Source organism: Macaca mulatta, chromosome 8, assembly GCF_049350105.2.
Source record: "Macaca mulatta isolate MMU2019108-1 chromosome 8, T2T-MMU8v2.0, whole genome shotgun sequence".
Lineage (NCBI taxonomy): Eukaryota > Metazoa > Chordata > Mammalia > Primates > Cercopithecidae > Macaca > Macaca mulatta.
The window spans coordinates 91,187,312-91,202,544 of NC_133413.1; the positions used below are offsets into that span (position 1 = coordinate 91,187,312).

Sequence of the window (15,233 nt, forward strand, 5' to 3'; positions counted from 1 at the left end):
ATATATAAACACAGAACAAAGTCTTGAAGTACATACAAAAAATATTAACCAAGGTTGGAATTAGGGATGAATTTTCTTTCTTTACTGTGTTTAATATTTTCTATGCTGAGCATTTATAATTTCTATAAACAGAAAAGTCTCAACATTTCTAAGTCTATGCTTTGGGAAGGACATTCTAGATCAACTAGTGTGTGTTCCAACTCTCTCATTATATAGATGAGCAAAATGATTTAAGTAAGTTGGCACCCATGATTTCTGGCCTAAGTGTAACAGTGATAAATAAAGATGAACGAATTACTTGTTTTGACCAACATAATAAGAGTCAGGAATGTATTTATTACACTAACTAATTCAAACATTAGCTCTATTCCATTACCCTTGAGTTTAAGTCTGCTAAATAAGTGGCTAAATTTTTTGACTAAATTTGTAATTTTCTACTTACAAATATATTTGCTAGTGGCAGTGGCTTTGTACTTGGTACTACTGGAAAGCATTTTGACAATACACAGTAAGAGTCATAAGCTGTTCACTCATATTACATCCTCTGACTCAATAATTATTCTTCTGAGAATTTAAAGAAAAAATAAACACTACAGGCACAGAGATGTTTACAGTGGAGTTATTAATGATGATGAAAAAACAGGATAGATTAAAAAGTAAATATCTAACAATAAGAATGATTAAAACAATTTGGTGTTTCAATTTAATTGGATATTATTTAGCTATATGGAAAGTTTTTATAAAACAAGGGTGGGGGAACGTAATTACAAGTGTGTAAAGAAGATTTTAAAAAGTTGAATAAGGTAGTTGAGAATTATAGGACAAATATTTTCTTAAAATTTGAATGTATTAACATTGTATAAAAACAAATCAACATTTAAAAGAGTTAATGGCCAGGCATGGTGGCTCAAGTCTATAATCCTAGCACATTGGGAGGCCAACATGGGAGGACTGCTCGAGGACAGGAGTTTGAGACCAGTCTGGGCAATGTAGTGAGAGCGTGAGAGCTTGTCTCTACAAAACATTTAAAAAATTAGCTGGATGTGGTAGTGCACACTTGTAGTCCCAGCTACTTGGGAAGCTGAGGCAGGAGCACTGCTTGAGCCCAGGAGTTCGAGGCTGCAGTGAACTGTACTCCAGCCTGAGAGAAAGATGGAGACCCTGTCTCAAAAAAAAAAAAAAAAAAAAAAAAGTAACTTCTGGTGGGGAAAAGGGAGTTTTACCCCTGTCCTAAATTTGCAGGATTTGTCCCTAAGGTCTTGTTAGACTTTAGCACGACTCAGGATTACCTGGAGGGCCTGTTAAAACAGAATGCAGGGTTGGTGGGGGGCACAGAGGAGGGTGTGGAAGAGGGGTGGTCCCAAGAATTTACATTTCTAACAAGTTCCCAGGTGATGCTGGCACTGTTGATTTGGGGAATATTGAGAACCACTACTCTAATCCGAGATGCTTAATTATCCATTTAGAAGGCAGGGCATGAAGTCCCAGATTTGGAGTGTGATTCTGCCGTTGTGCCAAACCTTTCCAATGCTTACCTTTTATTTATTTATTTTTCTGAGACAGGGTCTTATTCTGTCACCCAGGCTGGAGTGCAGTGCCACAATCACAGCTCACTGCAGCCTCAACCTCCCTGGGCTCAGGTAATCCTCCCATACCTCAGCCTCCCAAATAGCTGGGACTACAGCACGCACCACCATGCCTGGCTAATTTTTGTATTTTTTGTAGATATGGGGTCTCACCACGTTGCCCAGGCTGGTCTTGAACTCCTGAGTTCAAGCGATCCACTTGCTTCAGTCTCCCAAATTTCTGGGATTACAGGTGTGAGACACTGTGCCCGGCCTTATTTTTTTTTAAATAGATACTTATGTAATGTGCCAGGCACCATTTTGAGGGCTTTGCAACATTAGGGATTTTTTTTTTTTTTTGAGATGGAATCTCGCTCTGTCGCCAGGCTGGAGTGCAGTGGTGCGATCTTGGCTCACTGTAACCTCCGCCTCCCGGGTTCAAGTGATTCTCTCGCCTCAGCCTCCTGAGCAGCTGGGACCACAGGCATACCCCACCATGCTGAGATAACATTACGGATTATTTATTTATTTATTTTTTGAGACGGAGTTTTGCTCTTGTTGCCCATGCTGCCGTGCAAGGGCGCGATCTTGGCTCACTGCAACCTCTGCCTCCTGGGTTCAAGTGATTCTCTGCCTCAGCCTCCTGAGTAGCTAGGATTACAGACATGTGCCACCACACCGAGCTAATTTTGTATTTTCAGTAGAGACAGGGTTTCACCATGTTGGTCAGACTGGTCTGGAACTCCCGAACTCAGGTGATCTGCCTGCCTCAGCCTCCCAAAGTGTTTGGGATTACAGGTGTGAGCCACTGTGCCCAAGGGATTTTTATCATCATAACAACCTTTATGGGATCGAATCCACAGGCAGCATTGGGCAAACTGAGACTAGACCATAGGACCCTATCTGTGTGAGATCCTGGCTTTAAAGGGAGAAAAAGAAACAAAGCTACTGGGCTGCTGTGTGTGATGCTGTTTTTCCACCAAGTTATCTTTTACTCATAGGCCAGATGGCCCCTGGTTTTGGTCAAGGTCAAAGTGATTGCTCTCACAGCCCCCTGCAAGTCACCTGGTAAGCATGATCAGTGTGCACGAGGTAGAGGGTGGTGGGAGCTGAGCGGCTCAAGGGCGTCATCAACTTAGTCTCTGTTTTGGCACAAGGAGTTTCTGTTCGGCTTGAATCTGGGATGGGGAAAGTAGGAGGTGAAGCCAGGGACTGGGAAGGTGAGACCGGGGCCAGGCTGCTCAGCCCATCTGCCACTGAGTCTGTGTTGAGCTTGATCTCAGTGTAGTAAAAGTCCTCTTCTCCATCACTGTAGTCGGAGTCTCCAACGCGCCTAATGCAAAAGAGAGCAAAACAATCATACTAAGCCAATCTGTTTTCTTGCCTCGAAATCTTGCACATGCGTTTCCCCTCCGTCTGGAATGCTTTTCCTCCCTCTTGTTTGCCTTGCAAACTCTTCCTTATCCTGCAGCACTCAGTTCAACGGTTCACTTCCAGGGAACCCTTCCTTGATGTCATAAAGCAATTCATTCATTCATTCATTCATTCACTCATTCAGTCAATTATTCAACAGTGATTTATTCAGAATCTAGTATGTTCAGGCACTGTTCCAGGGTCTCCTGATAACACAGTGAATAAAATATAGACTCCGCCCTGATGGAACTTACAGTGGGAACTTACAGGCAGACAAGAAACCCCTAAAGAAATAGATATTTATTAAGTGGGAGCTAAATAATGTGTATACATGGACACAGAAAGTGAAATAATAGACATTAGAGACTTCGAAAGGCGGAGGGTGGGAGGGAGGTGAGGGATGAGAAATGACCTAAGGGGTACCACTTTCACTATTCGGATGCTGGCTGCACTAAAAGCCCAGGCTTTATCACTGTGCAACACAGCCATGCAACGAAACTGCACCTTGTACTCCCATTCAATCTATGAAAACAGAGATTTAAAAAATTAAAAAATAATTAAAAAAGAAATAGATATTTAATACATCAGGTGTTACTAAGTCCCAGAAAGAAAAATTCAGCAGCCTAACACTGTTGTTAAGGAGGATTAGTGATGGGGGCACTATTTTAAATAGAGTGGCCAGAGGAAGGCTCTCTGAGGAGGCGACGTTTGAGTAGAGACCTGCCTAGAGGAAGTGAGGGAGACACCATGCTGGCACCCACAGTGAGAACACACCAGGGAGGAGTGACACAGAGCTCTCAGGTGGGCGGCCTTGCAAAGAGGCCAGAGGCTGGAGCTCAGGACACCAGGGAGTGACGGGGGAGGAGTGAGAACACGGGAGGAGTGAGAACACGGCAGAGGCAAGGTCATTCAGGGCCTGTAGCCCACGGCGACGGCTTTGGCTTGCATTCCGAATGTGGTGGAAGCCACTGGGTGTTTTCAGAACTCTAACTTAATTTTAAAAGGATCACTCTAGATACTGTCTGGGAAATAGAGGACAGGAAGACAAGAGCAAAAGCAGAGGCCACCGAGGAGCTGTTGTCAGCAATATTCCAGATAAGCAGGGCAGGCGAGCAGTGCAAGGGCCGAGACGTTAAGTCCTGGGTGTATTCTGAAGGTTGGGAGTTAGAACTTCACTCCTAACTGTTAGTGCTCTGTGCTCCCTCTGAAGTGTGTTTACTCATCTGTTTTGTTAATCACTGGCTACCTGTCTGTATTTTTTTAAACCTCTTTGTCGCCTCGCTATGACTGATTCTCTAGGGATGTGTTTTATCATGTGTCACTCCACACATATTGGTGTATTTGGCGGAGGGTAGGTACCTAGTAAATGTTGCCTGAATGAATGAGTGAATGAATGGAGCTGAGGTTGTTGTAGCACAGTGATTAAGAGAATGGGTTCTGGGGTTAGACTTCCTAGGTTCAAACCCTGACTCCTACACATTCTAGTTGTGTGCATGATTTTGGTGGCCTACAGACAGCTCCGTTCCTCAGTTTCCCCACTTATAAAATGGGGACCATTAATTATAGCACCAGATTATTGTGATGATTAAGCTAATAAATATAGGGTGCTTACAATCAGACCTGACACAATATAAACACTATGTAAAGTGCTTATTAAATAAAAACAAAGACGATGTTAGAAGGTCTCAATTTTCACCGTCACCAGGAAAAGTAGCTTCTTAGGTGTTTTCAAAGTTCCCTTCCCTGAAACATAGCACATTGTACTTTTCCACAGAAAGTTTTGAGTAAAATAAAATAACTCTCCATAATGTCAGAAAATGTTTATTAGATGATTTGTGAGTTTGTAGAGAAGTGGTGCTTCCCTTCTCTAGAAACCTGGCTTTCCAGGATGGCTGGGCAGAGGCCGTGGGTATCCCCTCACTGCAGCAACAGCAGATCACTGACTCAGAACATACCTTTTCTCCAATAATGAGCCCTGCATAGAACCTAACATAAAAATCCATGCCTCACCTCTTCACAAGCCTGTTTGTTCAAGTCAGTGGCTTGTCCTAGCCTAGCTCCATTTCCCCTGAGCTCCCAGGCTGAGGCGCCTGGGGAGGTGTCTTTGCACCATATCAGGTCTGGCTGGGCTTGGCCTTGTGACCAGCATACCACTAAAGACCCCACAGAGTGGGAAGAAGAACGTGCGTCTGTTCTATTCCTGTCCCCACTTCCTTTCCAGTTAAAGGCAGGTTGAGTTGCTGCTGGCTGCCACGTGCTGCTAATAGACACACAGGCCTGGGGGACATTGTGTGTCCCACGTGGGGATAAATCAGGACCAGCCCCTGGTGTACAAGAATGGAGTGAGATTTAAGAGAAAAGTGGTGTGCTTTTTATACAGGTACGGCGTGTACTGCAGATACATCAGAGGTGAGGGCATATTTTCTTCCGGCTTTGACATGTTTCCCTCTTCATCCCCTCACCAGCCAATACTCATTAAAAATTCCCCATCATCCTACAGCCATGTAATTGAGTTCATGGATCAAGGCAAAGGTGTGTTCTCTCTCCCAGTGCATGAGAGAGCACAGGCACTGGGCTTCATAAGTATAGATTGGCCTCAGAGTCCTGCTAACCCAGGCCCATTCCTGTATGGTGCCTGGCAGGGCTATGAACCATAATTCACCAGGGAAGTTCTAAAAGCACATCAGGAAAAAGGGGATCCTAGGAAAGCAAAGTGGCTGCATTTTGGATTCCACCCACTGTGCGAGCACCCCAGGAGCTCACAGGACTAACATGTGATACCAATTCTGGGGTCTATAAATACATATAAACAGCATATGCTTCTGATGGGACTGAATAGGGCTCAATTTTCTGGGCAGACAGACTTTAAAACAAATATCCTACCTCCTGGCTCTAGCTTTGGGAAGTTCTTTCTAAACCTTTAAAAAGCTGCTTCCATTGTGAATTGTCTTGACAATGAGATTTCAGGGGAGACACTGCAGGATTTCCTTCCCTGAAGGCTTGAGGAACAGAAGGGGGGTGTTCTGCCCTGAGGTATTTCAACTGGTATTTCTTACACATAAGGTAGACTCTGGTCAGGGAAGCCTTACAGGGCCATATCTCCAGTGCCTGTTGACCTATGGGTAATATGCTCTGGAAGGCTCTGGTGTGTCCCCAAACATCAGCCTGGATGATTACAGAGCTAGATCCCTGTTTCTCTCCATGGTCACTATGGAGCCACCCTCAAAGATTAGCAATATCACCTTAGAAGCTATTTTCACCTTCTGCCTATACCACTTGTTGGGCATGATGCATTTTCTAAATGTATCCCTTGCTGGGTAAAGTGACTACTGTATTTATTTCTCTGCACTTATCTTGTGGAAAGGACTCCTCTGTGTCCAAGCACACAGGAGCCTGGCCATGCATTTGTGCTTGCCTGATGAACACTGGTTGTGACTTACAGCCTCTCAAGGTCCCTTCTAAATCTCAGATCGCTGGATGAGATAGACTCAGGGCAAAAAGCACAGGACTAATGGAATACCACTGCCCCCCTGGGGTGACCTGTAACTGCTGTGGCTCCTAACCCTTCATTTTATCTTTCCTTTAGAAGGTTGTTATATAATATGAGGAAAATTATGCATTTTACAAATAAACAGCTTATTTGAGCAACAGAAAGTGACTGAGCCAGATGATCAGGCATCATAAGAATAAGCAACAGCAGCATCGATTGGTGTGGTGGTTCTTGAACCCTTTTTAGGCTATATATGCCTGTGAGGCTTAAAGTCATGAATACTCTCCACTGAAAAGTAAATGTACATTTCATTCCACAGGTAATTTCAGTGGGTTCAAGGACCCCTTGAAGTCCAATAACAGATTCCAGGTTACTCTAGTGTTTTGTACTTTACAAGTCTGTCTCACATATATTTTATCTTTGGCACTCACACTTGACCCTGAAGAGCTGACATTATTATAAATGTCCATAAGAAACTGTGGCTCTGGGCAGCAACTTGCCTAAAGTGACTCAGTAAAGTGAACTAAAGAGGCTCTAAGATGTTACATCCTTGTTCTTTCCACTGTGCCATATTGGCTTAGATGATCTACAGTGGCCATCTCTCTAGAAATTAGGAAGACCAAGTCAGCCCAGTGTCCAGAACCTTTAAGGCACACTGTGGTGCACAATTTCTGAGTGCGGGTGGCCTTAGACTGAGCAGATGGAGGCTACATCCCTGAAGAGTGGGCTGCCTTACCCCAGATGGATGGTCCGGATGTGTTTCTGGATACCTGCCGCAGTACTCAGCACCTTCCCACAGTTTTTCCAGAGGCATTTGAACATCACCTTCATGGAATTCTGTAAAGGGGAGAGAGTGGTATTAAAATGGAAACTATTTTCTAACAACATTTTCTTTCTGTCATCCCAACATATTTTTTTCCTTCATTAGAAAAGTTAACAGCATACCCAGTCTCGTGACTATAACTCAGGACACTGTTTTAGGCACCCTTAGGTTTGTGAGTATCTTGGTGACCTCAGTTAATTCCTCATATCCTTCATGAGAAATGAGCTCTGCTGGAATATTTCAGATCATGTTCATCAAGGTAGTCACAGGGCCATTTCGGCTGTCTAAACAGTGGATAACATTCACTGAGCACTTACTGTGTGCTAGGTGCTGTCTTAAGTGTTTATTTCCTTTAATCCTAAAAGACAGATACTAATATTAATCTCCATTTTACAGATGCATAGAAAGCTCCAGTAAAAAGTGTCCAGTCAATGAACCAGCTACTGGCAAAGTTGAAATATGAATCCAGGGACTCTGGCTCCAGAAACCATCCCCTCCACCAGTACAAAATTCCACCTCTTCAACAAGGGTTGCAGTATTTTCTTTTCCCTTTTTTTCGGACATAGGGTCCCACTCTGTCACCCAGGCTGGAGTGCAGTGGCACACTCTTGGATCACTGCAGCCTCTGCCTTCTGGGCTCAAGCAATCCTCCCACCTTAGCCTCCCAACCAAGTAGCTGGGACCACAGGTACATGCCACCATGCCTAGCTAATTTTTTGCATTTTTGGTAAAGACAGGGTTTTGCCATGTTGCCCAGGCTGGGGCAATATTTTCCAAAACAGTCCAGTGCCATGATTGATAGCACTGATTTTAGGCTTATTTCTCAAGTTCTTCGTGCTCTTATTTATAAAATAGGAATAATAATAGTACCTGTTTCACAGCATTATTATGAGGATTAAATGACGTCATGGAAGTGAATCACTTAGCAGAATGCTGACAGGAATAACCATTCAACCAACAGCAGCTATTACAGGATTATTATGATTGTGTGTCCTAAATTTTATAAAAAGTGAGTTTTCTCCAGGGAGGTCCCTTGTCATTGGGATGCCATCTCTTTGCTGACTGTTCCCTTGGGTATGGTGACAGTCACTTCCATGTGTTCACCAAGCCCCATTTCCTTTTCCTGCTGGGTACACAGCTAGACCTCGTTTCCCAGACTCCCTTGCAGTCAAGTGGCATCACATCACTGAATTAGGGCTGATGGATGAGAAGTGACACACATTCCTTTTAAGTCTTGCCCCTAAACTACTTCCCAGTATCACTCCCAGCCTGCGCTGCTGGCTAGATGCAAAGGACACAAAAGTCTTAGGGGACAGCAAAACCACCAGATCAGAGTTCTTAATTTTTTGTTTGCCATGAACCCTTCTGGCAGTCTGGTGAAACCTATGAATCCTTCTCAGAATAGTGGTTTTTAATGTTTAAAATAAAATACACAAATTTATAAAGAAATGCAAGTGTACTGAAATACAGCTAGAAAAAACATTAAATATTTTGTAACCCCATTAAAAAGTGATCAAAGGACATGAACAGACATTTCTCAAAGAAGACATACAAGTGACCAAAAAAGAAAAAAAATAGGAAAAAGATGCTCAATATCACTAATCATCAGAGAAATGCAAATCAAAACCACAATGAGATACCATCTCACACCAGTCGGAATGGCTATTATCACAATGTCAAAAAATAACAGATGCTGGCGAGGCTGCAAAGAAACGAGAATGCACATATACTGCTGACAGGAGTGTGAATTAGTTCAATCACTGTGGAAGGCAGTTTGGAGATTTCTCAAAGAACTAAAAATAGAACCACTGTTCGACCCAGCAATCCCATTACTGGGTGTATACCCAAAGGAAAATGAATCATTCTACCAAAAAGACCCATGCACTTGTACGTTCACTGCAGCACTATTCACAGCAGCAAAGACATGGAATCAACCGAGGTGTCAGTGGAATGAATAAATAAAACGTGTTACACATACATCATGGAGTACTATAAAGCCATGAAAAAGAATTAAATTATGTCCCTTGCAGCAAAATGGATGCAGCTGGAGGCCATTATCTTAAGTGAATTAATGTGGAAAGAGAAAAGCAAATACTGCATGCTCTCACTTATAAGTGGGAGCTAAACCATGGGTACACATGGACATAAAGATGGAAATAACAGACATTGGGGACTACTAGAGGAGGGAAGTAAGGAGGGGGGTAAGTGTTGAAAAACTATCTATTGGGTACTATGTTCACTACCTGGGTGATAGGCTTAATTGTATCCCAAACCCCAGCATCACGTAACAAACCTGCATATGTACCCCCGAATCTAAAGTAAAAATTGAACTTAAAAAAAATTTTGTAATATTGTAATACACATACTCTCTAATTAACGAAGTAAATAACAAGACCTTGAAGTGGGCCTAATAACTAGCATAATTTTAGGCCGGGCGCGGTGGCTCAAGCCTGTAATCCCAGCACTTTGGGAGGCCGAGGCGGGCGGATCACGAGGTCAGGAGATCGAGGCCATCCTGGCTAACACGGTGAAACCCCGTCTCTACTAAAAAATACAAAAAACTAGCCGGGCGAGGTGGCGGCGCCTGTAGTCCCAGCTACTCGGGAGGCTGAGGCAGGAGAATGGCGTAAACCCGGGAGGCGGAGCTTGCAGTGAGCTGAGATCCGGTCACCGCACTCCAGCCTGGGCGACAGAGCCAGACTCCGTCTCAAAAAAAAAAAAAAAAAAAAAAAACTAGCATAATTTTAAAGTAGTGTTATGAATAAATGATATTTCATGATATCTACTAAATTGTAATGTGATATGAAACATCTATGATTTTGGTAGGTATTAAAGTCGCAGGTGGTGCTAACATTATTATGCCTTGATGCCTTAAATCATAATTACAGGAAGTGTTAAATTATGGTTAAGAGGTTGGTGAAAATAAAGATACACTTTTTCCCTCATACAGGTTCACCGACCTCCTGGATTCTGTGTATCCATTTGGGGATCTGTGGATTCCAGGTTAAGAACATCTGCATTAGAAGGAAGAAGCCTGGATCCCCAGAGGGCTGTTTGGAGCAAAGACATCCACCCTCTTTGGAACCTCCACTGACCTGACTGGATTGTGACATGAGAATAAACAAACCTTTATTGTGTTAAGCTACTGACACGAGAAAAATGGGTTGTTTCAACAGTCAGCCCACCTGACCAACACATATAGCAGTGGTGACATCTTTCCCAAACTGATGGAACTGATGTAGCTTGATTTATGTGCCTGCTAGAATATCTGCAATCAAGTACTTCTGGTTCACACCATCATACTCTTGATTCTATGAAGCAATCATTCACTTATTTAGAAGACGACTCATCAGCTATTACTGATGGAATCAGTATCCAGATGATTTATCTGGACAGCCACCCCATGTTGAAGATTTTCCACAGGTTTCTGAATTGAAAAATGGTACTTGGGAGCTTCCAGAATTGAAGAGTGCTCATGTGTTGGTGAATGGCTGCCTTAAGCATGGCAAGCAGAGGACAAGTGTGGTAGCACATTGCAGCAGTCTGCTAGAGCAGATTACTGACCACGGAAGGAACCCACTGTTCACATGGGCTTCGTGAGTCCAGTGGCCCACTGTGCCCCAGAGGCTCTGCCTGGGTGGCCAGCATTCACAGCACAGCAATCTTTCTGTTTCTTCTGCAGCTCCTGGGCACACACACCCAGCTCCATGATGTTCTCCCTGCAGTGTGCAGTGCCGGGCGTAGGACCTAGAGCTACACGGAGCTAGAGCTAAAGCTCTTTGAGATGCGGAGAAGCAAAGACATAATTAGGAAACTTTAAGTACATGATCCTTATGAGTCTGTGTTTATTCCAAGGAGGCAGTTTACAAATTTCAGCCTCCGTGACCTTCTTAAGCCAGTGATCTAAACACATGAAACATAAGATGCGCCAGAGGTGGCGATTTAAATCCCAACTTCAAACCTGCTAGGTTCACAAAAAGAAATTCTGCAGAATTCAAAATATTATTTTACTCAAAGCATAGAATTTAACAGTACTGTCTTAGTCCATTTTGTGTTGTCATAAAAGAATACCTGATGCTGGGTATAAAGAAAAGAGGTTTATTTAGCTCGTGGTTCCGCAGGCTGCATATGAAGCATGGCGCCAGCACCTGCTCAGGTTCTGGTGAGGGTTTTTGTGTTGAGTTAAATCATAGTGGAGGTCAAAAGTGATGCAGGAATATGCCAAGAGGGATCTAACCTAAGGGGCATTCTGGCTTTACAACAACCCACTCTCCTGGGAACTAATCCATTCTCTCAAAAACCAATCCAGTCTCATGAGAGCGAGAACTCGCCATTATGAGAATGGTACCACGCCACTGAAGAGGGATCCACCCTGATGACCCAAACACCGCCCACTAGGCCCCACCTCCCAACACCCCTACACCAGGATCAAATTCCAACATGAGATTTTGGTGGAGGTAAATGAACCATATCAAACCATGGCAAATATTAATGAACAACTCCTTACACTATGAATGCTTTCTGCCCATTTTTCAAATGATGAAGCTATATTGTAGAAAATATCTTCCACGTAAGAGAACCAATGACTCAAGCAAAAATACATGTACCCAGCAGTCCAAGCATCTGTCTGGAAATGAAGTCATGATGGATGAAAACACTTTTTGATTAATTCCTAACCTTTTTGCTGATGGCATTCTTTCATTCATTAAACCAAGTATCTATTTAGCAAGGAATATTCTAGGTTTTGGGGATAGAGAACAAAAAAAGAAACGAGGCTTCTTTCAAGGAAGTGAAATTCTAGTAGGGGAGAGACATAAATTATAATATATGATGACCATTTCAGATATAGCATGAGGCCTGTAGAAGGTGACTTTTGAGCTGGGACCTGAAGGTTGGAGAAGGAGCCAGCCAAGCTATGAGCTAGAGTTTTCCAGACATAGCAAAGAGTTAAGTACAGAGGCCTGAAAATGAGAAAGAGCTTGGCTCTTGGAGGCCAGAAAGAATGAGGGTGTTTTGAGAGTGAAATGAGGGAGGCAGTGATTTGTTTGAGATAAAGTGGCGAAGCAGGGTCAGATCATGTGGGGCTTTGCAGATAAAGGTAAGGAATTTGGATTTTCTTCTAAAAGGAAAGAGAAGTTACTGAAGGAAGAGAGTGACACTACATGACTTGTTTGTTTGTTTTTTTAAATATGACTCTGTTTTGGGATAGAAAACAAATGAAGTCACCAGCATGGAGTCACTGCATGAAGTCACCACAGGTGAGAAGAGATGGTAGCTTAGAGGGTTTGGGCAGAGAGGATGGAGAAAAATAGACACATCCAAGACATATTTTGGAGGCAGATCCAACAATACTTGCTGTTGGGTTGACTATGAGGAATGATAAAAGGGATGGTGTTAAAGATGACTTCCATGTTTTAGGTTTGAATGACTGGGTGTGTTGTGGTTCTGTTTTGGATATGTTAATTTTGAGATGACTATTATGTATCAAAAGGAGACTGCATGCAGGACACCGGATATGTGAACCTGGAATCAGGGAGAGTCAGGGATAGAGATATAAATTTGGGGTCAGGAGCTGAAGGAGCACTTAAAACTTGGGTGTGGATGAGACCATCTAGGCAAAAATGCAGTTAGAGATGATTAGGGTGCACTGTAGCATCCAATATTTTATGTTGGAGATTGAGAAGGAGCAGCCAGAGAGGGAAGTGGTCAGGAGATCATGATATTAAAAGCACAAATAGAAGAAAGTGTCTCAGGAAGGAAGATGTGACCAACTGTGTTGAACAAGGACTGAGAAGTGTTCCTCAGATTTGGAATATGGAGGATGCTGGTGGCCCAGATAGCGGTAAATCTCGTAGAGTGTTGTGACTGGAAGTCAGATTGGCATGGACTGGAGAGTAAGTGGGATTTAGGAAAACAGAGAGAGTAAGTGCCAATGTTTTCAAGAAATTTTGCTGACCGATGAGCAGTCAAGGGAGGGTTTGTAAAGATGAGTTATACCAAGGTGAGCTTCTATGCTGATGGGAATGACTGCAAACACAGGGAAACTGATGGTGCAGTAGAGAAGCAGGGGTTAGCGACAGGATGAGGTTCTTCTGAAGGTCAGGAGAGCAGCACCAATATACACAGAACAGGGAGAGGGGCTGCCTTGGACAAGATAGGGCAGTTCTCCGCTGGAAAAAGGAGGGAAACCAGATGGTGGCTGCAGATGCAGTTAATTTGCTGATTTGGTGGAGAAGGGGGAAAAAAAAGCATTCCTGTATGAATGTTTCTAATTTTTCAGTGAGGTAGGAACTGGGGTCAGAACTGAAGACAAAGAGGGAAGGTTGTGTACGAAGTTTGAGGATACTTGAGAAGGATAAAATAGTTGCCTTACAACAGCAGTCCCCAATCTTTTTGGCACCAGGGACCAGTTTCATGGAAGGCATTTTTTCCACGGACTGTGGCGCAGGTTGGGCGAGGATGGTTTCGGGATGAAACTGTTCCATCAGGCATTAGTTAAGATTCTCATAAGCAGCGCGCAACCTGGTTCACAATAGGGTTCATGTTCCCATGAGGATCTAACGCGGCTGCTGACCTGCAGGAGGCGGAGCACAGGCGGTAGCGCTCACTCGCCTCCTGCTGTTTGGTCATGTTCCTAACAGGCTGTGTGCGGACTGATACCGGCCCGAGGCCCGGGAGTTGGAGACCCCTGCCTTAGAGAGCGGGGAAAGGAATGGGCAAAGCATAAGACACTAGTTCCGTATTTCTGATATTCATGGTGGGAAACAAGATTCCAGAAAGTTACAAGACTTATCCAGTGTCATCTGATGGCTCTTACCAATGAGTCAGTCAGATGTAGGCTTTCATAATGAATAGTATTGTACGACAAATAAAGCCAAATTCTTCCTACATCATGGGACTTTTTTAAGGCCTCAAATTGCTGATTGTTTTAGGATATGATAATCACTGTGGTATTTTTGTGCCATAACAAGTACTATTTATAAGATTACTGTTCTTCGTCCTTGCAATAATGTCAAGTATTTGTTTTTTAAACTGACAAGTAGTTAAGGTTGGTCCTTACAGAAAAATAAATATCATTGGTTTAACTCCTTTCCATAGTTTTCATTTGTTACTTCAAGTAGATGACACATTTTGGAGGCATCAAACCCCCAGAATCCAAGGAAGCTGACCATTATCCTCTGTTAAGTCCCCTGGAATTAGGATAACTACCAACAGCAATTGTTTATCTCCTCCTCACACATACACATACCTTCCTTGAACCCCTGCAAAAAGGCTCCAAAGAAATCTGTTGCCCAAAGAAAATTAGGTAATGATAATAAGAAATGTAATGAACTTTGTCTCCTTTTGCCTTTTTTCCTTTTGCTGGGTTTTCAAGAGGCACTTTGGGGATAGACTATATTCTATCCCAGTGCCTCACAGTGTCTGGCTAAATAAATATTTGTTACGTTCAATCTTGGAAAGGTTGTGTTTTGGGACCCTCAGAGATGAGCCACATTTGAGACATCTTAATTTATTTAAATAGCACTTTGTAAAATTTACTTAGTGAATTGTCTGTGTTCAAAGCATGTTTGTCAAAAAGATTTGTTCTGTAGAATTTAATGTTTCTCAGCATGATTAACTCTTGCTTATCTTACCTGGCTGTAAATTAACTTCTCAGGGGACATCCATGGTGATGCCCTGCATGGAGAGGATTGAATTATAAGATGGTTTTCCCTTCACTTTATATCGCACATTTCTCTTCCAGTCTTGCATACCCTACACTGGTAGCTGCTTGAGGAAAGTCTGAGTTCACCAGAAGACAATGGAAAATCTGCTACAGGAAAAATTGCTAATTTATAATGACTCAGGTCATTGGCAAAAGTGATTAGAAAACAATGTTGCATCCTAGAGATACAGAAAGTTCCTGTGGATTTGCAAGGCAGTTGTAAATAGGGACTCAGAA

General features: G+C 43.0%; 1 protein-coding gene across 3 annotated transcripts in view; it reads right to left on the reverse strand.

Annotated features, from left to right (window-relative positions):
• ZNF704 (zinc finger protein 704) overlaps positions 1-15,233 on the reverse strand; it is a 251,462-nt gene that overhangs the window by 27,039 nt on the left and 209,190 nt on the right. For all 3 annotated transcript variants that reach the window (XM_015145519.3, XM_015145518.3, NM_001260976.1), the window contains 2 exon segments: positions 7,205-7,305; positions 2,631-2,898 (listed from right to left, as the gene is read on the reverse strand). In XM_015145519.3, coding sequence (XP_015001005.1) covers positions 2,631-2,898; positions 7,205-7,305 — 369 coding nt within the window.